A 26,732-nucleotide genomic window follows, 5' to 3' on the forward strand; every position below is an offset into this window, starting at 1 on the left:
AGGTCTGGATCACAGAAGCCTTTTCATTGACTGTTCACAAAGTTGCAATCTAGGTATTAATTGACCTGTGTTCTTATAAGGAACTTGATGAGAACAGAACTTGATTCTAAATTCAATCTGGATGCTGGCAGAATTGATTTTTTGATTGCATCATGCCCCTTTATTTTAGGGTGCTCACTAGTATCTCTGTTGAGCACATTGATCTGATTAAAATAGACTGTCACAAAATAATCTTTTACATTTTACTCAAAATCAACTGATTTTTGATTATTTAAGTTTTAATGTTTTATACTTTATAAAAAGAAAATGCATAGGCTCTACCCTACTAAATTCAACAAGGGGATAATGTGCATGATATAACACTGTTTCTGCAACCATTTTTATTTCAAGACATATGGGCTTTCTTGTTTATTATTTTAAGTCTGGGGCTGTGGAGTAGAAATAAATGTACATTTTGTTGGATTTAGAATTAAAGCAAATACATATATATGTATATAGGACATTTTGTAGATGCATAGTTATATGTAAGGTAAAAATAATATGTAACAAAAGACAAAGGTAATTTGATCATGTAGAGACATACAGACAGAAGGCAAATGCAATGAATTGAAGAGTGATGTCAGACTCCTGAGCAGGGCGTAGGGCAAAAAAGAGCACAAAGGTTAATGGGGCCTGCAATGACTTTATGGATTAGTCATACTTATTTTACCTGACTGCCTCTACAATGTTTCTCTCACCTAATAATTCACATCCTGAAGTGGCTCAGGCTTAGTAGACCAGGAGTATATATCTGACCAAAAAGAATATACCCATAACATATAGGTGTGTATCTTTATCTTTAAAAAATTGTCAGATTATATTTCCTGAAATTTGACCTAAAGTAAAAGAGAAGTAGTCAGTTGGTGGAGAGAATACTGCCTCTGAAATCACCATGTAATGATTATAACCTGTCTGCTAGCTGATATCTGAAAGCACCTTAGCCAAAATTTGAAAAGAAGATACAGACTCAAAAAGAGATCAGAGAGAACATTCAATCACTTAATTCTTCCAATGAATTCTTATGAAGTGCTTTTGATGCACTGGACACTGTTCTATGTGATAGGACTATGCAATAAATAAAACAAAATCTATTCTTACAAGGCTTTTATTATTTTTTGATACTTGGAGATAAATACAAAATAAGCACAAGCTAACCACTATATTTTATTATTGAAACAATTTTCTATAGGAAGTAATATTAAGTAGCTTATGAAGTGTGAAATTGCTCACTGAAGTAGCACGATTTGTAGTATCTATATGATCATTTTCCTTTGAACAGATAATTACCATGAAGGTGTCAGGCATGTGATGTGTGTGAAAAAGTGTTCTGGACTGAAAGTTAAGTAGTTGAAAAGATTCTGAAATTGCATGTTCTTGGGAGCTGAATTTGAGTTGTTGAATGACTTGAGGATCGAGTTGAGAAATATGTCTGGTAAGCAATAATTAGAGAGCAAATAATAAAGTGAGAACAAGAGATCTAAGTCTTGTGGGCCTGTGTTACACAGGCTTTAATATCCAGTCAGTAGACGATTACTAGCAGATAACATCAGACTTACATTTTAAAGAACAGTTTTTGCTGCTCTAGAGAACACACGGGAAGTGAGAGACCGTGTGGATACTGAGAGAGACAAAGTGTGGCCTAATTTCAGATTATGTTTCCCTTGAGGTCTGGCTGTTCTTGTTTTAGTCCTTGAATTTCTGTGAAATAATATTCTAAATCTCTTTGTTAAAATGCTCTCTTCTTAAACTATAGTGTCAAGGCCTATAAGAAATGTAAAAATTATCTAAAATTTGTGTATTTTCAGTTCTTAAATATTTTGGCATAAGACTTAACAGATAGTAAAATGTAAGAAATATGTTAACCTCAATAAAGTGTTGTAAAATGCTTATGTAAGTTCAGTTGCTTCTGGCTTATTCAACATTTGAACAGAACTATTTTTCTTGGGTCCTGGTATGGGTTCATAGAAAAATGTCACTTCCTGGGCCGAAGAGATAGCATGGAGGTAAGGCATTTGCCTTGCATGCAGAAGAATGGTGATTCGAATCTCGGTAGCCCATAAGGTCTCCCAGCCTGCCACGAGCGATTTCTGAGCGTAGAGCCAGGAGTAGCCTCTGAGCACTACTGGGTGTGACCCAAAAACCAAAAAAAAAAAAAAAAAATGTCACTTTCTAAAGACCATTTTTCTGATGCTTTGGGGACATAAATGTTTTAAAAAATTAAAATAAATGGGTAACATCATGCAAAAATAATAAAATAGTATCAAGGTTATTATATATTTCAAACTGAATATCTTATAGATAGTTATGTTATTTGCTATACAGTCTTTTGAAATGGTCATGACTATTCCCTTAGGAACAACATTTTCAGAAAACACACAAAATATTTTATAAAAATTCATTAATTTGGGCCCGGAGAGATAGCACAGCGGCGTTTGCCTTGCAAGCAGCCGATCCAGGACCAAAGGTGGTTGGTTCGAATCCGGTGTCCCATATGGTCCCCCGTGCCTGCCAGGAGCTATTTCTGAGCAGACAGCCAGGAGTAACCCCTGAGCACTGCCGGGTGTGACCCAAAAACCAAAAAAAAAAAAAAATTCATTAATTTAGAGTTCAACCAGCACACAGTGATAAACAGAAATCAATTATAAATATATAAACATGATTTAGTTACTTTTCATGGATTTTTAATAAAGTATCAAGAAATAAGCAAAAAAGAACCTCAAAATTAGGGAAGGATAGCAGTCGTTGTATTTATCACAGAAACATTTCATTATTACATTTTATTTATTTATTTATTTATTTATTTAATGGAATCACCATAAAACAAGCAGTTACAAAATTATTGATGGCAGTGTTCCAGTCCTACAATGTACCAATACGAATCCTATCATTTAACTACTAGATTTTTTTCGATTATAAACTACAATACATGTTTATTTTTTATAATTTTTATTATAATTATCTTTATTTAAACACCGTGATTACAAATATTATTATAGTTGTATGATTACAGTCATGTAAAAACACCCCCCTTCACCAGTGCAACATTCCCACCATCAATTTTCCAGAGCTCCCTCCTCCCCACCCCCCCACACCTGTACTGGAGACAGACTTTCTACTTCCCTCATTCATTCACATTGTTATGATAGTTTTCAGTGTAGTCATCTCTCCAAATGCACTCATCACTTTATGTGATGAGCTTCATGTCATGAGCTGCACCTACCAGCCCTCATCTCTCTTGTCTCTGAGATACTGTTAAAATATCTTTCATTTTTCTTAAAACCCAAAGATGAGTGAAACCATTCTGCGTCTTTCTCTCTCCCTCTGACTTACTTCACTCAGCATAATAGATTCCATGTACATCCATGTATAGGAAAATTTCATGACTCCATCTCTCTTGATGGCTGCATTGTATTCCATTGTGTATATGTACCACAGTTTCTTTAGCCACTCATCTGTTGAAGGGCATCTTGGTTGTTTCCAGAGTCTGGCTATTGTAATTAGCACTGCAATGAATATAGGTGTAAGGAAGGGATTTTTGTATTGTATTTTTATGTTCATCGGGTATATTCCTAGGAGTGGTATAGCTGGATCGTATGGACGCTCAATTTCCAGTGTGTGAAGGAATCTCCATATTGCTTTTCATAAAGATTGTACTAGACGGCATTCCCACCAGCAGTGAAAAAAAGTTCCTTTCTCTCCACATCCCCGCCAGCACTTCTTGTTTTCCTTTTTTGTGATGTGTGCCAATCTCAGTGGCATGAGGTGGTACCTCATAGTAGTTTTGATTTGCATCTCCCTGACGATTACTGATGTTGAGCATCTTTTCATGTGCCTTTTGGCCATTTGCCTTTCTTCTTTTTCAAAGTGTCTGTTCATTTCTTCTCCCCATTTTTTGTTGGGGTTAGTTGTTTTTTTCTTGTATAGTTCTGTCAGTACCTTATAAATTTTGGATATTAGTCCTTTATCTGATGAGTATTGGGTGAATAATTTCTCCCACTCAGTGGGTGGCCTTTGCATTCTGGGCACTATTTCCTTTGAGACGCAGAAGCTTCTCAGCTTAATATAGTCCCATCTGTTTATCTCTGCTTCCACTTGTTTGGAAAGTGCTGTCTCCTCCTTAAAGATGCCTTTAGTCTCAATGTCTTGGAGTGTTTCACCTACATGTTGTTCTATATACCTTATAGTTTCAAATCTGATATCAAGGTCTTTAATCCATTTGGATTTTACCTTTGTACATGGTGTTAGCTGGGGGTCTGAGTTCGCTTTTTTGCAAGTGGCTAACCAGTTGTGCCAACACCACTTGTTGAATAGGCTTTCCTTGCTCCATTTAGGATTTCTTGCTCCTTTATCAAAAACTAGGTGGTTATATGTCTGAGGAACCTTCTCTGAGTACTCAAGCCTATTCCACTGATCTGAGGGTCTGTCTTTATTCCAATACCATGCTGTTTTTATAACTATTGCTTTGTAATACAGCTTAAAATTGGGAAAAGTAATGACTCCCATATTCCTTTTCCCAAGGAGTGCTTTAGCTATTCTAGGTTGTTTATTGTTACAAATGAATTGAGAGGACACTTGTAAATGGAAACACATACCCTGCTCATGGATTGGCAGTATCAACATCATTAAAATGGCAATACTTCCAAAAGCATTGTACAGATTTAACGCAATTCCTCTAAAGATACCCATGACATTCTTCAAAGAAGTGGATCAAACACTTCTGAAATTCATTTGGAACTAGTACATTTTTAATGAAAATCTCCAACGTAAGTAAAATAATTATTTCAGGTTTATTTATCTTTTAAAAATATTAAGTATCCAACTTTTTAAAACATTTAAATGTGAAGTTTTTTAAAATCTTTTATTAATATTTTTGGTGAAAGTTTTCTTTAGAAGCTAGTTGTAATTTTTATTTGAGGCAGGTAAATTTATAGCATCATAGAGCCTATATTATTTTATTTATCATATTGCTATCATCTTGATGAGTAATAGCTAGTCATATGTTTGCTGTGTTTTTATCTTATTATTATTTAAAATATTTGCCAAAATGGTAACACCTTAAGTAAGCACTTCCAAATCATCAATTTATTAAAATCACTACAATTAGAGAAAATGAAATTCAAGCTATTCATCAATCAGGAAAGCATTTTGTTGACAATAATAAGGGAAACTTACATTCATTGAATCATATAGTTATCTTTAAATGGCTAAGGGTAAAACACAAACACATCAATTTCAATAGACATGTTACAGATTTGGGGAATCACTAAACATGAGTTGTTTACTAACATGAAATTGTGAAGGGAGATATAAGTAGAATTTAAAAATTAAAAGACTACTCAGAAGAGATATAGAGGACATAAGTAAGTTCAACAAAACTTTTTTTAATATAAAACAAATACTAAGATTAGGGTATATATGTGATATTTCATAGTATACTTCCTTTGTCCCAGAGCAATAGTATAGTGGGCTGGTTTCTTGAATTGAGCTTTGCTGACATTTGTTCAATCAATCCCCAGCATCTGATATTTTCCTTTAACCCCAGGGAGGAATGATCCCTGAAAGCAGAGCCATAGTAAGCCCTATGAACCATTAAGTGTGATAACACCCCACCACCAAAAAAGCAAAATACAAAAATTAAAAAATAAGACACAAAAATCTCTTAATTTATCCTTAAAATTTGTGTATATATAATAATTGGGTGTTCAAGGGATATAAAATTATATGCATAATATGCCTTAAGTGACAATATTAAAAAAAACACAGTGCCTAAAGGGGAGAGAGACAGAGAGAGGAAGAGAGAGAGAGAGACAGAGACGAAGACAGAGAGAGAAAGAGAGAAATTTCCCATAGAGGCATGTAGGACAGTGGGAGGACAGACTGAAAAGTGGGAACATTAGTGGCAAGAAATATGCACTGGTGAAGGGTGTTGACATTTTCTATGATTGAAATTTTATCAGGAACAAATTTGTAACCATGTATGTTATGGTGAGTCAATTAAAAATTATTAAGTAAAATGTGTGTATATTTATCATTTCATGATCTGTGAAACCCGGGATATGATTATAATCAATTCTGATTACCCTGTCCAAGAATTGGTACTGTTAGGTTTATAATCAGTCACATTTAAAAATATTCATGCTGCATTCATACTCTCAACCAGATGTGAAAAAAAATCCAAAATCTAGAAAAAATAGCCTGATTTGTAAGCATCTACATAAAGTGTTTAGGCCTTTTTTACTTGTTACCAATACCATGCTTTGAAAGTAAGTAAATGAATTTAAAGTATAGACTAAAGGGGGATATATAAAGTGCCAATTATGGTCCTAAAGGAAGTTCTATGAAAATTATTTATTTTGCATATTTAAAAAATAAATTTCAAGTACTGTAACCTTCCTTTAACAATTTGTTTTGTTCGTACTCATTATACAAAGTCTATAGTTTTGCAACCTTAGGTATCTCACCAATTTAAATCACTTCTTCCCTGGCTCTAACTCCATGCTAATTTGTTTGCATTAATCTAAATAGAAACAACAAAAAAATTAATGCTATATTTTGTGGGGCAGGGGGACTTAAGGTCATGCCATCTGTGTTCAGGGATATATTTTTGCAATATTCAGAACAGCTGCCTGCTAAGCAAGCACCTATTCCATCTCTTCATCTCAGAAGTTCATTATTTATATTTTAAACAAACATTCCAAAGATATAACTAAGACACTTTAATGGAAATAAAAAGAAAACATTTTATATTTTCAAATGCTTAAATTTTTCTTTACTAGATTTAACCAAATATAAAATGAACTTTTCCAAAATGTAATCCTTAAATTATAAATCATATCAAAGTACATTAGTATAACAGTTGGTAAGAAATTGTGAAATGTCTATTTACATATTACATAATTAGTGAAATTAAAAAAACTTTCAACTAAAGATTAACTTCGATATTTTTGATATTATGAAAATATTTATATTACTGTAACAAAAGGTACTACAAAGTGCAGAATGCTTGCCTTGCATGCAAGCAACTTGGTTAGAATTCACTACCCCTAAGCAGGTACGGTCTCCTGAACCCTGAACCCCAGTTAGTTTTGATCCCTAAGTGCAGTCACAGGTAAGCCCTAATTAAATTAAAACAGAACAAAAAAATTCTATGATTCTATACTTCTTAGATCTTTCTTCACTATCTAACTCTTGCCACTACATATAACACCTTTATTTTATTTACTGATGCATTATTCATAATGCATTCACTTCAGCATTCATAATTGTATTCAATTCAGTATATATACAATATATATAAATATAGTAGTTTCCCCTTATCTTGGTGTCTTCAGACTTTTCTTCCTCTTAGTAGTTTTAGTCAGTCTATTAATTCCAAATCAATTATAAAATTTCATAAACTTTTATGCTTATTATGGCTACTAAAATGGAAACTTTTATTCCATATTAATTTAGGAATCCTATAAGTGCCTACTTAAACTTTCTGATGAATTTACACATGATCCAATTTAGTGAATGCTTCTATTTCTACAAAATGTTTCTATTAGTGAAATAGAATAGAAAATATCAATGTATATTTGAGTATCATGAGTTCTTCACCACACTTATAGCTTATTTTTATAATGATATTGTAGCCATCACCAACAAATTTATATTATCAATACACTTTGATGCCCTTTAAAATTATCAATAGCTTTATAACATTATCTGATATGTAATATTTCAAAGATATTTCTTCTACAGATGAAGGAGAAAAACATGGTTCTGTAGCTTCAGTCTGAATTGTTCCTTAGAACACAGTATCTATTTTACCACATTTATTTGCTTAACTATATATTTGTTTTAATTTAAAGTACTGTGATTTACATCCATACATTGTTGAGTTTTAGACATACAATGTCTTTTTATTTTCTTTTTTTGGGGGGTGTGGTGGCATATTTGCATCACACCTGGCAGCACTCAGGAATTACTCCTAGCTCTACACTCAGAAATCTCTTGGCAGGCTCTGGGGGCCATATGGGATGGCAGGATTCAAACCACCGTCCTTCTGCATGCCAGGCAAACATCCATGCTATCTCTCTAGCCCTATTTTTTTTTTTTTTGGGCTTTAGACATAAAATATCTTTTTTTTTTTTTTTTTTTTTTGGTTTTTGGGTCACACCCGGCACTGCTCAGGGGTTACTCCTGGCTCTACGCTCAGAAATCGCTCCTGGCAGGCTCGGGGGACCATATGGGACGCCGGGATTCGAACCGATGACCTTCTGCATGAAAGGCAAACTCCTTACCCTCCATGCTATCTCTCCGGCCCCGACATAAAATATCTTAACTCTAGTCCTACAGTCAGTGTAAACCTCCCTACACCAAAGTTCAGAGTTCAGGTGTCCCAAACACCCTCCACCACCATAACAGACACCTTTCTAAGTTTGGTTGCTAAAGTTTGTGTTTAATGATTTCATTGCTGTTGACTTCATAGCTGGAATATTTAGTTCTGCCCTTCCTTAACATCACTGATGTACCTGAGTCTCCTTGACCCCTGTTCCCTTTTATTTTCACATTCGTTATTTCTCCTCTGCAGAAATTCTCATTTATAAAATGTCATGTGTAACTAAGCATTCATTTGTTTTAACAGTGGTATCAAACAATAATTAAATAGTTAAATTATCTTTTAGAGTCTAAAATTTAGACAATTGTCATACATACAATTTGTTTGAGATGAAAAACTATTTGCAATAAGCAAGTAAATACTAGAGATAGGAAGCATGCTATCTGGGGGCTTGAAGAATAGAACAGGGAGAGCTTTGCAGCTGTGATGGGGGAAGTTTAGAGTCAGGAAAAGGAGGGCAAGATGGAAGGTAGAAACATACTATACATAAAACCCTGCTTCAATACTGAAAATAACAGTGCCATGATTACTTTTTAATAATATATTTATTTTACAATAAATAGAGGCATTCTGTGGGATGGAAGAGAAAGGGGGGAGAAAGGGAAAATGGGTGAATGGAAATAGACACCAATAAATGAATTGGTGCTGAAACACTGTATGTCTGAAACCCAATCATGAAGAACTTTGTAATTCACCATGACTAAATAAAAAGACATATAGGTTAAGTGTGTAAAGTGTGTAATTGTTTTAAAAAAAATAATATATAGATATCACTAACATGTAATATATGATCATATACTGTTGAAGTTTATGAAATTTGCTTGAGTAATTACAGAGTGCTACTTTAACATTTTATTTCTCAAATAATGTATACAATTATGTTTTTTACAATAGTGAGTAGGGCTGGAATGATAACACCATGGTAGTGCTTTTGCCTTGCATGTGACTGACCCAAGACAAACCTTGGTTTGATTCTCGGCATCCCATATGGTCCCCTGAGCCTGCCAGAGCCAGGAGTAAACATTGAGCATCATCAGGTGTGGCCCAAACAACCCCCCTAAATAATAATAATAGTGTGTAAAATGTATGCTATACGAGAAAAATATTCTTATTAGTTTGTGATGCAAAAAGCAAAACTTAGGTAGTTCAAAGGTTACAGCTGTTAATATTCAGTTCTGTATGTGTCTCAATGTTAGGTTCCAAGGATGGGGAACCTACTTGGGCCCTGTGATTCTGGGGACCAGGACCGGTTGTCACATGTGTGGGAGAACTCACAGAATCCCATGTCTACATTAAGCAGTGGTTGAATGCCCAGAGGTACTGGAAATAAAACTATGTGTGTGTATAAACTAACATGTTGCAACTATAATATGCAATTATTTAATTTTTGTCAACTTAAAAACTGCATTTATTCTGCTTTCATTTTATTCATTATATTATCCCTAATGAACAGGTTATTGATGAGGTATTTTTATTTGTAATGTAATCATGTTTGATTAAATAAAACTAGGATTTTAAATACCTTTTAAGCATGCATTGAAATCACAACATGTAATCAAAAATCTACCAAAATTAATCACATCACAATATTTCAATCTGACCTAAAATATCTCTAAGTATTGACTATTAAGATTAGCAATTTATTCTTAATTCTAGCTCTCCATTCAAAATTCTGCAGCTTCCTAATACCATCAGGTCATAGTAGCATCTGCTCAGAGTAAATATGTTAATATATTTAGAGTTCTCTCACCTACAAATAACCTACACATCAGATACAATGAAATTAGTTTGTATAAGTTAAAATCATGCAGCTGTTTCAAGAAATACTGCCTGATTATTTTAAAGGTTCTCTAATATTCTATAGTTCTGAGAATCAGGGGCATATGTGCTATTCATGATAGTGTTTGTTTGATTGTCTTATTTTTGATTATATAGATACCACATTTAGTAGTGCTCAGAAACTGCTTCTGACTCTGCTTGGTTTTGCTCCCAGAAGTTCTCTGGGGACCATGTGATACAGGGAACAAATTTCTCTGGGGGAAAGTGTGCACTGACGCCCCTGAAGAATCTCTCTGGCCCCAATGTGTGTGATTTCATACTCAGTAGTGTTTCCCTCAAATTGAGCAGTCACCTGAAAAGGATGGCATGTTTTTATGGCTCCTCTTTCTATTAATATCTGTTATTTGCTTTCTTGTAAATTATAGTTGGTGAGGAAATAAATGATCTCTTTCCTAACCCTTCCTGAATATATCTATTTAACACTCCATTTGCAGGCTTCATATAAAAAAAAGGGGGGGTTGTTTTCGAATTGTGTCCTTCACATGTATAACACTCCTATCTAAGAAGGCTGCTTGAATGGAATTCATGCCAGTAGATCTCAAAGATAGACAGACAGTAGGTAGATAGATCACTATGTGTGTATATATACATAAACCTATGGGTATATGGGAATGAATAAGTAGATACCCTATATAGATAACAATGCTTCTTCTTTTCTAAGTATCTGTTGCTAGCAATCTAAAAAATTACCAAAAAAGCATTACATTGAAAAAACTACGAAAACATAATTATTTTTACAAGTTTAAATCACTATGTATAATCAACATAGTAACTGTACTGATTTTGGCAGATATATGAATAGAAAAAAATGAGTAAGACAGATGGATAAGCCCTCCCTCCAAAATTCTACAGGCTGCTGAATTTTATTATGGCCTATTCGATTGTCTTTTCTAATTTGAAATATGAATACTAGAATTTTGAAAGTAGTATGTAGAGCACTAATAACGGTATAAATGATGCAGTATATAGAAAATCCATAAAAGTCTATAGTTATATCTTCAGGCCTATTTCTCAGATATTTTAATATACAGATTAAAATGGTACTACCTCTTTGCATAGGTTCAGTTAGAATGGCTTTAAAGGTTTTGTTTTGTATGTTCAGAAAGAGGGGAGAGTCCAATTTACTTCTACAAGTATAAGTGGAGTCACACAACTTCACTTGTCTTGGTCAAATTATTGCCTCCCCTTCAGAAAAGAACAGCAAAAGATATAGACATTATTCCTCAGACTAACTTCTATTAATTTTGGTTGTTGTTGGAGGATTGTCCTCTTTCCAATGGTTTCTGATTAAAGGGATCTATTCAACAGAAAGCACTGTGTTGGTTTATACTGCAGATTGAATGGAGCATTAAATGACTGCATTAGTGTGACTGCAGTAGGGGTAATGGTCGCCTCGAGTGGGTATATAATACAGCGTTAATACTTCCACATGGGGTAATAATTGGTCGACTCTTCTGGTTTAATTTTGCCAAGAAAGAGTATCTAGCATCTCTCTCGCAAATGCTCCCCCCAAACCCCTACCGTATTGGTTTTTCCCCCTCTTAAGCAAGCAAGTATAAACAGATGTAGACATATGTGCGCTCTCAATTTGTGATCTACGGGTCATAAAGGTGGGGAACTCCTTCAAATCACTTGGAAATAGTTTCTAGGAGGTGTTTCTAGATACCACCCACCCATACAGCTCAGATGCTTTTAATGTCATCACGCCCCCACCAAAAAAAAAAAAGCCCTCCCCCCCCACACACACCGCCTCTTCATCCTCCCACCCCTCCAGGCTGGGGACGGTAATTTTCCAGTCATTTCTAGTGTGCAAATAAAGTTAAAATCTATCCAGGGCCTGCTGGCTTCCTGTCACTTGATTGAACAGGGATTTTCTTTGTAAAACTGCCAGATTGCGACCGATAAAGAAGAAAAGGGGAGAAAGGGGGGAAGGGGAGAGAAAGAGAGGGGGGGGGGGAAGAAGAGATAGAGGGGAGGAGGGAGGGAGAGAGGAGAGAGGAAGGAGAGAGAAGAGAGAGAGAGAGAGAGAGAGAGAGAGAGAGAGAGAGAGAGAGAGAGAGAGAGAGAGAGAGAGAGAGAGAGAGAGAGAGAGAGAGAGAGAGAGAGAGAGAGAGAGAGAGAGCAATTGCTTCCTAAACCAGCTCTGCCTGATGCGCGGCGGGCGGACTGCGGCGGCGGATTCCCACCGTGGGCGCGGAGGGGGGCCGGCCGGGCGCAGAGCGGGGGGCCCCCGCTGGCCAAGGCTCGGCTTGGGGCTTGGGGCCCATCTGTTGGCTCCGGAGCGCCGCTCCCTCGCGGAGGCTTTTGGGGGCAGCTGACAGGTTCGGGTTCCAGCCCGACGTTTCTTCTCGCGGGGGACGCTCACTGCCTGGTCTGGCTCTCCTGCAAGCTTGGGGTGCAGGCAGCGGTAAGTAACCCGCCCTCCGATTCGAGTTCTTTCCGAGCCAGCCGAGCGGGGCTTTCTGGCAGGGCCAGTCCGGCCAGGATGATGATGATGGTGATGATGATGATGATGATGATACGCGGTTCGCAGCGTCTTGGCGGCCTGGAGAGGGTTCCGGGGCCCCTGCCCCGCCCTCACCCTCTCCGGGTAAACTGGGGGCGCCTGGACACTCGCTGCCACGCTCTGCCAACCTGGTCCCTTCACCTCCGTGCTTTGCCCGAAATCCCCTTAAATCCAAGTGGGATTCGGTGGATGCAATCATACTGTTGTGTTCTCTCTCTCTCTCTCTCTCTCTCTCTCTCTCTCTCTCTCTCTCTCTCTCTCTCTCTCTCTCTCTCTCTCTCTCTCTCTCTCTCTCTCTCTCTCTCTCTCTCCCTCTCTCTCTCTCCCTCCCTCTCTCTCTCTCTCTCTCTCTCTCTCTCTCTCTCTCTCTCTCTCTCTCTTTCTCTCTCTCTCTCTCTCTCCTCCCCACCCTCCCCCGCTCTCCTTCCTCTACCCCCCCCCGCCCATTGCCATCTGCCCAATGCTGGAATCTGGGATCTGGTCTCCCCCTTGCTCCCCCTCTCCACCCCCTTCTTCTCGCCGTGCACCCCCACCCCGTATCTCCCGGAAGGGTCAGGAGGAGCAGAGACACCGGGAGAAGCCGAGGGCTAATCCCCTCTCCTAGGTCCGGAGGAGGCCTGGAGCTGGGGGTGCGCGGAGAGGAAGCCGGCCAGAAAAAAAGCAAAGCGCTGGAGAGCCCCAGACGCCAAGCCGAACCGAACCGAACCCGAGCCGCGCTGGGCTCCCGGGGCACCTCTGAGCTGGCCGCCGAATGGAAAGCAAGCCCGGGGATCTGAAGTCCACAACCCGAGTGGTGGGGTACCCCTGCCGGGCTGGGGGGGCCGTGTCCGTGGGCTCCGCGCGTAGGTGCGCGCCGAGCTCTCCCATCATCGCTATGCAGCGACCATTTCCCTGCGAGTCTCCAAGGTGGAGACGCTGCCCACGAGCCCGGGCGTGATTCGGTGGCTTTTCGGAAAGTTGGCGACCGGAGGAGGAGAAACCGCAGGGTACCCCGCGATGGATGTCGTTGGGCCTCGCAGAGAGTTTGCATGGCCAGCTGGGAAGCCCTCGGAGCCGAAGCCGGAGCTCCCTGCGCTCTGGGCACCTCTAGGTACTGGCCGCCATCCTTGCTTACTGTGCCCGTTGGAAACCAGGTTGCGCTGCTTGCTTGCTTGCTTGGAAGGGTTGGCTTGGTAGAGCGTGGCCGGCTGCGGTGGCTTCCGTGCAGTGCCAGGTGCTAGGGGCTTTGGGCATTGACTTAACCGAATGAGTTAACTGGAAGGACAATAGGAGGGAGGGTTGGTGCTGGACCCGCGGGCCCCCTTTTTTGGGGGGGAGAGGAAATCGTGACCCCCAACAAATAGGCCAGGGAACCCACAAAAGAGCCCCTCCCCCTTCCCATAGCGGATCTTTCTGGCTGAGCAAATGATGGAAGGAAAATGACCCGAAATTTAAACCCCAAAGAATTTTTTCCCCCAGTTTCTGCACAGAACCATTGTGTGTTTCGTGGGGGACAGCAGCGGATGAGAAAATAATCTGGAGATGGCTCAGAGCTTTTCAGAAAATGAATGATGCAGCATTTCAATTATTTGTTCTGGAAGAGATCCTTTGCTACCATATTGGAATATTTAATCTCATATCTGAATAGATGAGCCAACTTAGAGATGAGGCGTAGGAAAAAGAGGAGATGGGGAGGGGGCACAGTGGGGAGAAAGAGCTTCTTGTGCTCTGTAGAAAAATAAATGGTGCCCGGAGCTCCCAGTTAGACTAAAAGGGCCCTACAGCCTCAACTTTTGAAGCTTGTACACAAGATATCTCTACTGAGATAAAGAAAGGGAGAGGGAAGCATAACCTTTAGAACTTGGTCAGAGTCAAGAACTGGGAGATTTGTAGTCAGAGAGAAAAGACAATACGAATTGCCCAGAGGGTTATTTACAGTAATTGGGAGGCTCAGATAAACCTTTAGTTTCCCAAGATTCTACCCAATGCAAATGAAAGGTTTGCAAAAGAGGCACTGAACAGTCCCTGCTTCCATAGGTTGGTTGCAGAAGGTGATGTGGGGAATGAGGGGGGCAGAGGCAGTTGGTGAAGGAGATAAGGCTGCTTCCCTTGTTCCTCTGCTTCACTGATGCGCCCTGTCTGCACAAGAGGGTGGGTCTGGACTATTGAGGTTGCAGAATGTTTGAGAATACTGCCCTGCCCTTCAGTTTAGTTAGTCTTGGATCTCTAGCTCCAGTGTTAGATATGGGGAAACAGTGACACATATGTGGTCACACAAATTGCTTAAGGGAGGTTTTAAAAAAATGCTTTGAGTTGGATGACTTATTTATAGTTTTGATGGATATATATATGTGTATATATATATATTACACAAACTGCTTTTCTTCTAAAAATGTATTATCTCTATCTCTGTCCCGCTGTCTCTGTCTCATTTTTGTCTCTGTCTCATCTCTTCCTCTCTTTCTTCCTCTTTCCCTCTCTCTTCCTTCTCCCTTCCTCTCTCTTTCTTCCTTTCTTCTTCTCTTCCTATCTCTCTGTCTCTATCTCTGTGTCTGTCTCTCTCACTCTCACTGTCTCTCTCACTCTCTCTTTCGGTATAAAAGCGCTTTCAGGGAAAGCCCCCTCTACTGGCAGCTTTAAACCTTTGGGTAACTAAGACTCAGGCCAATTCTTTAAGGGAACAGTAAAGTCCCTTCTGATCTCATTAGTTGGTAGGAGGATTCCTGGGTACAAGGCTTTGTGGGGGGTGCCTTTGTGTTTGGGAGAGAGTATGCCTCCATGATGCTCAGTTCTTGCTGACTACACTCATTTATTCCTGCCTTTCTCCAGACTCCCCACCAAGCTGTGCTTTCCCCACCAAGTAGGACATTAGAGCTTTTAGGTGAGCCTTGATTGATTGTCTTCTATTGAGGGTCCCTGTGAAACAGGATCTGGTGGTTCCTTTTCACTGAACTATCCTCACCCTCACCACTCCCTATCATTATTCCCCCCACAAACAAATCTTGGAGAAATATTTGTGGGGTAATTAAAGAAAGCAAAAGCAAAGATAGGAAGAGAGAATAAGAAAGAAATAGAAGGTCCCTAAAATCTCACTCCCCTATCTTTCTCAATAGAAAAAAATTGAATTTGCTATTGTTACTCAAGTAGTCTTTGAATCCATACAGAGCACTGGTTTGTCTCCGATTTTTAAAGTGTGGAAGCAAACCCATAGCTGTTGAATCCAAGAATATTGAAAGCTTTGAGCTGCAGCACGAAAAAGGATTCCTGGTGCAAAGAGATCGAAACAAAATGCAGGAGAAACTGGGTCCAAGTGGCTCAGACTGTCTCAGCTCTTCCTTATTCAGGATACTCAAGCAGTATCATCTATATTGTACTCTTTTGCCTTAAGCACTTAAATTTCCTTTCATCTCAGTCTAGGAGAAGAGTTATCTGCTGCGGCTGCAAAAAAAATCATTCTGAAAGAAAGTGTTAGTTTTCAAACCATTTGCACTAGCAAGAGAAATAGAGAACTAGAGCAAAGTATTTAGTCCCCCAGTTTCCTTGAGAGTTTATAAAAATTATTAAACGATTACACTCCTCCCCTCACTTTTCCACCTTTCCCACCAAAGGAATGTTTCTTATAGCTTAGTCTCTTGGCCTCTTAGTATTCTTATTTTGACAATTGGTCATCAGGATCCTTCACTTTTTTGTCTGCTTTAAAATGCACACACACACACACAACAGACACACACACACACACATACACACACACCATGCACACTGAATAGTCAGGACTTCCTAGTGATCATGCTTGACCCTAGGCTGAGTATTCTTCCTTCACTTCCCTTCCTAAAACACACACACACACAAACACACACAGACACACACATACACACAGACACACACTGAAGTGTCAGGATTCCCCTGAGATCCTTCCTGATAAGCAGTCATTCTTCCTGGAGCTTATTTTCATGAAGAAGAAAAGCTCGATCATAAAGTAAATATTAAAAAGAGGCAAGAAAAATCAGGACAAAAGAAGCCTGTGCTTAGGTCCTATAGCTGAGCCTCCTCTCCTCCCTGCATCCTCCCTGCATCCTCCCTGCATCTTCCCATGCCGGTACCCCAAAAAGCCACAGCAGCGGCTCTGTGATTGTGGTTGCGAGGCTACAAACCTGCTGCAGCCCAGTCTCCCCTTCTTCACTGAGTGTGCCAAGCAGTTGTTCTGCATCCTGAAGAAGCCCATTGAAAGGCCCATTGCATTCCCTGCACGTCTCAAGCTTGCTGCTTTTTTCCCCCCTCTTAGACTCTCCCTCCACCACTCCCCCCCTTTTTTTAATTATCCCTTTTGCTTTAGCTTCAGCAAAAAGGAAGGGAGGGAAAGCAAGAGAAATCCTTATATTTAAATCATTTTTTGTAATCTCAGTGCTTTAAAAAAAATCTGCAAAATAGGTAAGTCCAAGACCTTTTGAGCCTTTCTTGCTTAAAACACAGAAAACTAAAAATAAAGAAAAAATTGTGACTGCTGAGGGTGAAAGAACCTAAAATTTTAATATTTTAAATGGAAACTGACTGATAGTGCAATGGAGCCTCCTCTGCTTTCTCTTCTCCCCCCACTTAATTTAATTGTTTCTAAAAATTGAGTCTTGCCTGCATGAGGCGGATTTCTCTTCGCTTTCTCATGGATTCTTTCCTTACAGCTGTCTGCACTATATGCAAGCTGAATGTGAAGATGTATTCTTTTCATTCGCCCTCTAAATTAGCTCATTGTGCTAAAGTTAGAAGGTTAATGAAATATTTCCTTAATGTATGTGTCCACGTATGAAAAGAAAATAAGCTAAGGATAAGATTTGCTTTTATTGTTATAAAAATTTTTGATTGATATTTCACAGACTTAATAAGGACACTAATAAAAGCGCTTTATTAAAATTTGGTTACATGTGCATTTTCATATACTGAAATAATATTAGACAAGAAAAGAGAGCCACAGAAGAAGGCTTTTTTATATTAGGTCAGTACTCTTAATTTTCTGATTTTTTAATTTTTTTCCTTATCATAGATCATTTTTCCATAAGTAATGATTAATATTTTTCACTTTCCTGATTTTAACTTTCCATTTGTCCTCTGAGATTTTGCCTTTCAGCTTCTTTATAGGGTTCCTCAGTTGATCTGGAATGCAGAGATATACCTTCCATACAAAGCTCTGCCAATCGTTTTAATACAGGCACTACCAGGTTCAGCATCTTTAAGTTACCTCTGTATTTGCCTCTGCTTCATACACTGGTTTCTTTAGAAAAACTATTCACCCCTAAAGTACTTAATTAGAAAAATGTCTCAAAATTGTAGATCTTATTTAAATGGGATATTAATAATCTGTTTTTAGGTAAAAGTGAGTAATAGAAGAGGTAATGAACACACACTGTAATTAAGTAGGCTGTAATGATTTCTTAAAAGAAATCTTGTTTTCCTGAAATATAAATCATCTTCTACTTCTCACCAAGGAATATTTGTCAATGGGTTTATAAATTTCATGACTTTGACAAATGTCATATCTTTTACATTTTTTTACTATAAAATAACAATTTTTTCTTAAATCAACATGAATTGCAACATTTTAATGAACATTTATTTCCATTAGTCTTCCATTCAAATCTGTAATGGGCATTTCTAATATCGTTGTGGAGTTTAAGAGGTAAACAGGTGTACTAGTCAAATCACTACCATTTGTTCTCACTCTGCATAAATATAAGAAATATTCTTGTACCAGTATAAATAAAGGAATATTAGTTTCTTTATTTGCTAGAAAAAACTACATGATGCCTGCCCTCGTTTGTATGGTATAGACTTTACCAAGTATGACTTGGTTCAGGAAAATGTAATCACGTGGTAAAATATTTGAGTCCTTTGCATTAAAAATAGCATATTAAGCATGCTGAAAGGTCATTCTTAGTGTCAATTCAACAACTGCTAGAGTTTTTAATCATGCTTTAAAAGCTCCATATGTAGGAGCTAAGTAGAGCAGTACCTATGACTAAAAGCTAAAAATCTGCATCTTTATTTCTGTTGCAGTTTTGTAATCAGCCACAAAAGATGAAATCTTCCATAGCTGAGATGCTTCACAGAGGGAGGATGTTGTGGATAATTCTTCTAAGCACAATTGCTCTAGGATGGACTACCCCAATTCCCTTGATAGAGGACTCGGAGGAAATAGATGAGCCCTGTTTCGATCCATGCTACTGTGAAGTTAAAGAAAGCCTCTTTCACATACATTGTGACAGTAAAGGATTTACAAATGTGAGTCAGATCACAGAATTCTGGTCAAGACCTTTTAAACTGTATCTACAGAGAAATTCCATGAGAAAATTGTATACCAACAGTTTTCTTCATTTGAATAATGCCGTGTCCATTAACCTTGGAAACAATGCATTACAGGACATTCAAACCGGAGCTTTCAATGGCCTTAAGATTTTAAAGAGGCTCTACCTACACGAAAACAAACTAGATGTTTTCAGAAATGACACTTTCCTTGGCTTAGAAAGTCTGGAATACCTACAGGCAGACTATAATGTCATTAAACGTATTGATAGTGGTGCATTTCGGAACCTAAGCAAATTGAGGGTTCTGATTTTAAATGATAATCTTATTCCCATGCTTCCAACCAACTTATTTAAGGCCGTATCCTTAACCCATTTGGACCTTCGTGGAAATAGGTTAAAGGTTCTTTTTTATAGAGGAATGTTAGACCACATTGGCAGAAGCCTCATGGAGCTCCAGCTGGAAGAAAATCCCTGGAACTGTACCTGTGAGATTGTACAATTGAAGAGTTGGCTGGAGCGAATTCCTTATACAGCCCTGGTGGGAGATATCACATGTGAAACACCTTTCCATTTCCATGGAAAGGATCTACGAGAAATCAGGAAGACAGAACTATGCCCATTGTTGTCTGATTCTGAGGTGGAGGCTAGTTTGGGGATCCCCCACCTATCATCAGGCAAGGAGAATGCATGGCCCACGAAGCCTTCTTCAATGTTGTCTTCTGTTCATTTTACTGCTTCATCTGTTGAATATAAATCCTCAAATAAACAACCCAAACCCACTAAACAGCCCAGAACACCCAGGCCACCCTCCACATCCCAAGCTTTATATCCTGGTCCAAACCAACCTCCCATTGCCCCTTATCAAACTAGACCACCTATCCCCATTATATGCCCTACTGGGTGCACCTGCAATTTGCATATCAATGACCTCGGCTTGACTGTCAACTGCAAGGAACGAGGATTTAATAACATTTCTGAACTTCTTCCAAGGCCACTGAATGCCAAGAAACTGTACCTTAGTAGCAATCTGATTCAAAAAATATACCGCTCTGACTTTTGGAATTTCTCTTCCTTGGATCTCTTACATTTGGGAAACAATCGTATTTCCTATGTCCAGGATGGCGCTTTCATCAACCTGCCTAACCTAAAGAGCCTCTTTCTCAATGGCAATGATATTGAGAGGTTGACCCCAGGCATGTTTCGAGGCCTCCAGAGTTTGCACTACTTATACTTTGAGTTCAACGTCATCCGGGAAATCCAGCCCGCAGCCTTCAGCCTCATGCCCAATTTGAAGCTCCTCTTCCTCAACAATAACTTGTTGAGGACCCTGCCAACAGACGCCTTTGCAGGCACCTCTCTGGCCCGGCTCAACTTAAGGAAGAACTACTTCCTCTACCTTCCTGTGGCTGGTGTCCTCGAACACTTGAATGCCATCGTCCAGATAGACCTCAACGAGAATCCGTGGGACTGTACCTGTGACTTAGTCCCCTTCAAACAATGGATCGAGACCATCAGTTCGGTCAGCGTGGTGGGCGATGTGCTTTGCCGAAGCCCCGAGAACCTCACCCACCGGGATGTCCGCAATGTCGAACTGGAGGTTCTCTGCCCAGAGATGCTGCATGCTGTACCTGTTGGAGTATCCCCAGCTCAGCCGGGAGATTCTCACCTGGCTGGGGGACCAACAAGTGCACCTCCTTATGAATTCTCTCCTCCGGGGGGGCCGGTGCCACTGTCTGTGCTTATCCTCAGCCTACTAGTTCTGTTTTTCTCAGCCGTCTTTGTGGCTGCTGGCCTCTTTGCATATGTTCTTCGAAGGCGCCGAAAGAAGCTCCCCTTCAGGAGCAAGAGGCAGGAAGGTGTGGACCTTACTGGCATCCAGATGCAATGCCATCGGCTGTTTGAGGATGGCGGAGGAGGTGGAGGTGGAAGTGGGGGTGGAGGCCGACCAACTCTCTCTTCCCCTGACAAGGCCCCTCCTGTGGGTCATGTATACGAGTACATCCCCCATCCTGTTACCCAGATGTGTAACAATCCCATATACAAGCCTCGCGAGGAGGAAGAAGCAGCTGTCACCGCACTCCAGGAGGCCAGCACGGCGGAGCGGGGTGGTCCTGGGGCACAGCCACCAGGAATGGGCGAGGTTCTCCTAGGCAGTGAGCAGTTCACAGAGACACCCAAGGAGAACCACAGCAACTACCGGACCTTGCTGGAGAAAGAAAAAGAGTGGGCCCTGGCAGTGTCCAGCTCCCAGCTCAACACTATAGTAACAGTCAATCACCATCACCCTCACCACCCAGTAGGGGGTGGGCTTGCAGGGGTCGTGGCAGGACCTGGAGGAGACTTGACTGGGTTCCGTCACCATGAGAAGAATGGCGGGGTGGTGCTGTTCCCTCCTGGGGGAGGTTGTGGTGGTGGCAGTATGCTACGAGACCGAGAGAGACCACAGCCGGCCACCTGCACAGTGGGTTTTGTGGACTGTCTTTATGGCACAGTGCCCAAGTTAAAGGAACTGCATGTCCATCCTCCTGGCATGCAATACCCAGACTTGCAGCAGGATGCCAGGATCAAAGAAACCCTTCTCTTTTCGGCTGGAAAGGGCTTCACAGACCACCCAACCCAAAAAAGTGATTACCTCGAGTTAAGGGCCAAACTTCAAACCAAGCCGGATTACCTCGAAGTCTTGGAGAAAACAACATATAGGTTCTAACAGAAAAAAAGAAAAAAAAATCTGTGTATTCCCCCACAATGAAAAAGTAAAAAGAAATATACCCCTCTCTCCCTTTATATTTGTCCCAATAACTCCATTCTCACAAACTTCTCTGCCCTGAAAGGAACTCAAAATCGCATGATAACTAGAAAATACAGATGTATGCTCTTCCCTCTCTTATGTGATTTGGAGGAAGGGCCATACTCAGATCATTAATCAATGAAGTGCCTTCGCAGACTTTTGCCAGCAAATGTTATCATTATTTTTTATACTGAAACTTGAGACTTTGACTGTGCCATGTATAAGGTATAATGGGGATCATTGTATTGATCCTAATTAAGTAAAATTCTGCGTGTCTTTATTTTCGGTAAATTAATTGTTTTTAGTTGTAGTTTTGTTTGATGGTGGGGGTGGGGGGAGAAAATTGACATTTGTGGCTTTCTTTCCTCTTCTCATCATGGCACAGATTCTGTACATGTATTAACACTGCAGTTTGCTGCATGCCTGGAAACTGCAAGAAGGGGAGGGAGGGGGCGGGTCTTGCTCGAATGTTCTCTCACCCACTCTTGTCTTTCAAACACATATCCATGCGAATCCCAAATCCATGCACAGTTCAGACCCTCCACCTGCAGCCTCTTCCTCCAGGTGCAGGCACACACAGGAACCCATACACACACACACACACACACACACACACACACACACACGCCTTTTTCATTTACCCCAATCTAATTTGTTTGGGTTTGATCCATTCATTTCCACTCTATATTACCACCTTCTCTTTATTCTTAATGTACAGCTCACATATTTTTTTCCTACTATTCTAAGAGAAGTCACATACTAGTCTGGATCCTTCTGAACTGGAGGCCTGGTGGTTTAACAATTGGAAGCATACATCTTCGGATGTGTACCCTCTTTGTGACACTTCATTTTGTGATGCCAAGATTTTTTGGAGAACATCTGCACTTTCTTATATATATATATAATATTAAAAACACATAAAAACAACTGGGTATATATCACTAACAGCTTTGTAGGAAGCACTTTTAATGTCTTCTCACACTCAAAGATTCAAAAGAAATGTGCATATATTTATTCTGTAATTTCAGTGATTATAAATTGTAAAGGTAATGTTTAATCATTGTATAGTGATTATGCGTCTGGTATAGCTTTCCTAATAAAAAGTTTTTGAAAAACATAATATATTATATATAGAGGATACAAAGCTTGAACCTTAACTTCAGCTATGCCATGCCTTTTCTCCTCTCATTAAAAATATTTCTTTCACTTATTATATAGAAAGCTAGCTTAAAAACAATTTTGATGCACTGTGAGATTGATACATCAGATAACCCACCACCTCCATCCCATACCAGGATATCCTGGGGAATTAAAAAAAAAAACCTGATTTTTATTTGCGTGTTAATTATAAATTCCAAACTTAGTATCTTAGTGATGCACCATATTTCCTATATAACATTTAATTGGGAGAAGACACAGTAAAGAGGTTGCTAAGAATAATGGGCTTTGATTAGGAGGAGGTGGATAATGTTGCACTCAGCTTAATATAGTAAATGACATGCAGTATAAGAAAATTGAAATTGTTATTCTTAATGTGAACTAAATTTGCAATCACACATGGCCCTATGAAAATCCAAGGCATTGGTGCCAGTTTGACTGGGAGAATGTGCTAATGAAAGTTGTGAAGTTTGACTAGTCTCACAACTACTGACCAGTCACGCTTGAATTGATAAGGTATGAGGTACCAACACAGTTTTTCTTTCTGTATAAAATTAAGGTAATATTGGAAAATTATTTAGATAATAAGACAAGATATGAGTCATTTATAAGTGAGAAAAACCAAAGAAAATTGGATTTTAAGGTGCCAATATCTTGTTTGTAGAGAAAACTAAATACACAGTTGTAGGCAGGAATTTATCTAATACTGCCAATAGGGGGCAGCAGAGTTCGGGTGATCCACAGTCTCTGTAAAAACAAATTTAAAAAGTGAGTTTCTTTGCTTGTGTTTCTTCAAACCGCTCTTAATAGAAATGATTATGTGTTGAATGTAATTCTCCACAAGTTACTAATGCCTTACATCAAATTTTTCATAAAAATATTCAGCTTCTAATGTTGTGCAACTGGTATAAAAAACCTAAAGATTTATATTGAAAAAATAATGTCTAGAAGAGAATACGTATATTTATTCTAATTATATAGAGAGATATGTCTTTTAGACATACATACATATGTATGCATTTTTATTAATCATACATACATATCCATACAAGGTGCATGAAATAGAAAACACAAGTATGGTAATAGAAAAATGCACCCTTTTCAGAGCTGCAGTTGCATTTGCTACATTGTACGTTAAACTTAATTGAAGAATTATTTTGGAATTACTTTACACGAAAAAGATTTCATGTAAATGATTCAATATTACTATCAAGATATTAATGAATGCACCACTTTTTATGCAAGAGGATTAGGCCCACTTTTAAATATGGTGTCATTCTGTTAATTAATTTTTATTTTGCTTTAACATGAATCAAATTTTAGTTATTTTATTCTTTTGATCATCACTGTCATCATTTTGTTTGCTATCTTTCTCTTCTTGGAAGTTATTATTTACTTTTAATATGACTTTAATCAGGATCCTAAAGTCCCTTTAAAATAAGGACTTATTATGCTCATATTCATCCTATTAAAATAAATTGGTGCACAGTAGAAAGCATACGAATAGTCAAAACTACAACCGAAAAGCTACATACTTCTGATGAACTGTCATTTCTTTAATAAGTAGGCACACATTCATTTAACACATACAAATCAGGTTAAAGTACAATCTCAATTACTCTGGTGCTTTTGATATTTGAAATTGAGTGTCATAACCACAGCAGATTACTTGACTTGATAAATATGTTTATATTTTATTTATGAATTGAGGAATGTAAGACAGTTGAATATAGAGAGAAATTTACTTCTGAATAAATAATAAATTTATTTAGGGAAATAAATTATATGAGAATGGAATTTTGTATCAAATGAAACTGTTTTTTTTTTGCTTCCATAGTGTTTTGTTTTACCCCTGGACTAGGCCACTTCTTTGGACATGTATTAGTATTGCCTAAAATAATTTCATATTTAATACCAGATGTGTCTTCTCAAAGTACTGTAGGTATTAATGGTATTTAAGTTTTCATTTCAGAAAAAAAATTACAATTTTTTCAGAAAAACCACTAATGTAGTTATAGTAAATTCAATCGAAGCTGATCCATGTAAGACAAATCTAAGTTATAATTTAATGAAATTTAAAAATATTAAATGACCATACTTTAAAATGGTAAAATGGATTGTTACATAATTTAAATGCAAGATGGTGAGTGGAAAATAATTGAAAATGAAATCTCAAGTTGATTCAGTAATATATTTAACATTATATATCTACAAATATATAATATTATTCCTAGAGAAGTTAGGTTTTATTTAAAAGTTTACATATTTTTATCCAATTGCAAAATGTCAAAAACATATGTTTATATGTAATAATGATGACCACAATGCTTTAAATTAAAATATAGGAAAAGATAATGGAAAATTTGATGACTAGGTTAAGAAATGTGCTTTCTTAATTAAGCATGTTACTTAAATGTTTGGTATCTTAAAGTATGATATTTATGTTTGAAACTAAGAAACAGTGATATTGCAATTGAAGAACAAAAGAATTTTTAAGCAACTGCAGCATATTATTTTCATTTATTTAGTATATTTTTTGTTTAAACAGATATATTTATTTGCATTTATGCTATGCCAGTGAAATTTTATAAATGACTATGACAATGGAAACATTACTAAAACTTGAGACATATGACTTGATGATTCGAGATTAGATGAGAGGCAATGATGAAAAAATTCTGTACTTGAGCTCTGTTGTTTTAAATATAAACATTTATAAAGTAGCTCAAACTGAGTATCAATGAAAATTCAGATGAGCAGACTAAAATATCACCAATTTTATAATGCTTTCAGATTAAGTGACATTTAAAAATAATAGAAGCAATAATATGTGTAAAAGGTAATTTGCTGTGGATATGTACATATTCATGCATTTATATATAAATTACTCTTATATGTATATGTGGGGTATATACATAGTTTATATATACTAAATTATTCACTTTTGTAAATTAAGAATTTTTCTTAACAAATATAACACTTGCAGGTCTATGTACTGATTTTCTTTGCTTCTGTCTAGCTACAATGTGGGTGACCATGGATGAAATAACAAATCTTTACTTTGAGAATATTCACATGTAAACCATATGAGTGTAATTGTTATTTCTGAATTCACAAATTATTTTATCATTCTATTTGTTTGATTTTGTTATTTGAGTAATAAGGACATAGTTCATTTAAATTCTCACAGTGAAGAAATTAATCTTATAAATATACAACATGAGTAAAATGAAAAATAAGTGATTCGTTCTCATTTTGCTTTTTATAGAATATATTATCAGGACAAAATCATTTTAATAACTTAATTTCATAAGCCCTTGTAATTTACTTGTTATGTAAAAATGAGATATTTGAGGTAAATTAAAGATATAAATATCTGAAATGTATCATTCAATTTGTCCCTTCTAGAATCATTATTAAGTGATAATAAGTATATAATAAAGAAAGATGAGTACTTAAATATGCTTTACAGAATTAAAATGAAGGGGAAGATTTTCATTTCAAGAAAGCAGGTTACATAGGGGCCGGGCGGTGGTGCTGGAGGTAAGGTGCCTGCCTTGCCTGCGCTAGCCTAGGACGGACCGAGGTTCGATCCCCCGGCGTCCCATATGGTCCCCCAAGAAGCCAGGAGCAACTTCTGAGCGCATAGCTAGGAGTAACCCCTGAGCGTCACAGGGTGTGGCCCAAAAACCAAAAAAAAAAAAAAAAAAAAAAAAAAAAAAAGAAAGCAGGTTACATCTCTGTTTACAA

General features: G+C 38.1%; 1 protein-coding gene across 4 annotated transcripts; it reads left to right on the forward strand.

Moving 5' to 3' along the window:
• Positions 1-12,400: 12,400 nt before the first annotated feature.
• On the forward strand, positions 12,401-22,944 carry SLITRK3 (SLIT and NTRK like family member 3). Of its 4 annotated transcripts, none has more exons than XM_049774444.1 (2): positions 12,401-12,665; positions 18,789-22,944. In XM_049774444.1, exon 2 carries the CDS (start codon positions 18,810-18,812, stop codon positions 21,741-21,743), a length of 2,934 nt encoding a protein of 977 aa, XP_049630401.1. In that variant the 5' UTR covers positions 12,401-12,665; positions 18,789-18,809; the 3' UTR covers positions 21,744-22,944. The 4 variants fall into 4 exon arrangements, 3 of the variants coding, with proteins under 3 accessions (XP_049630401.1, XP_049630400.1, XP_049630399.1); XR_007496742.1 differs by lacking the exons at positions 12,401-12,665; positions 18,789-22,944 and adding exons at positions 13,222-13,854; positions 15,573-15,600; XM_049774443.1 differs by lacking the exon at positions 12,401-12,665 and adding an exon at positions 13,251-13,854.
• The last annotated feature ends 3,788 nt before the right edge of the window (positions 22,945-26,732 follow it).

Source organism: Suncus etruscus, chromosome 6, assembly GCF_024139225.1.
Source record: "Suncus etruscus isolate mSunEtr1 chromosome 6, mSunEtr1.pri.cur, whole genome shotgun sequence".
In the NCBI taxonomy this organism is placed as follows: domain Eukaryota; kingdom Metazoa; phylum Chordata; class Mammalia; order Eulipotyphla; family Soricidae; genus Suncus; species Suncus etruscus.

Bases quoted from the DNA above. Each gene is read 5' to 3' on its own strand.
- SLITRK3 (XM_049774444.1), top strand. From the start codon at position 18,810: ATGAAATCTTCCATAGCTGAGATGCTTCACAGAGGGAGGATGTTGTGG.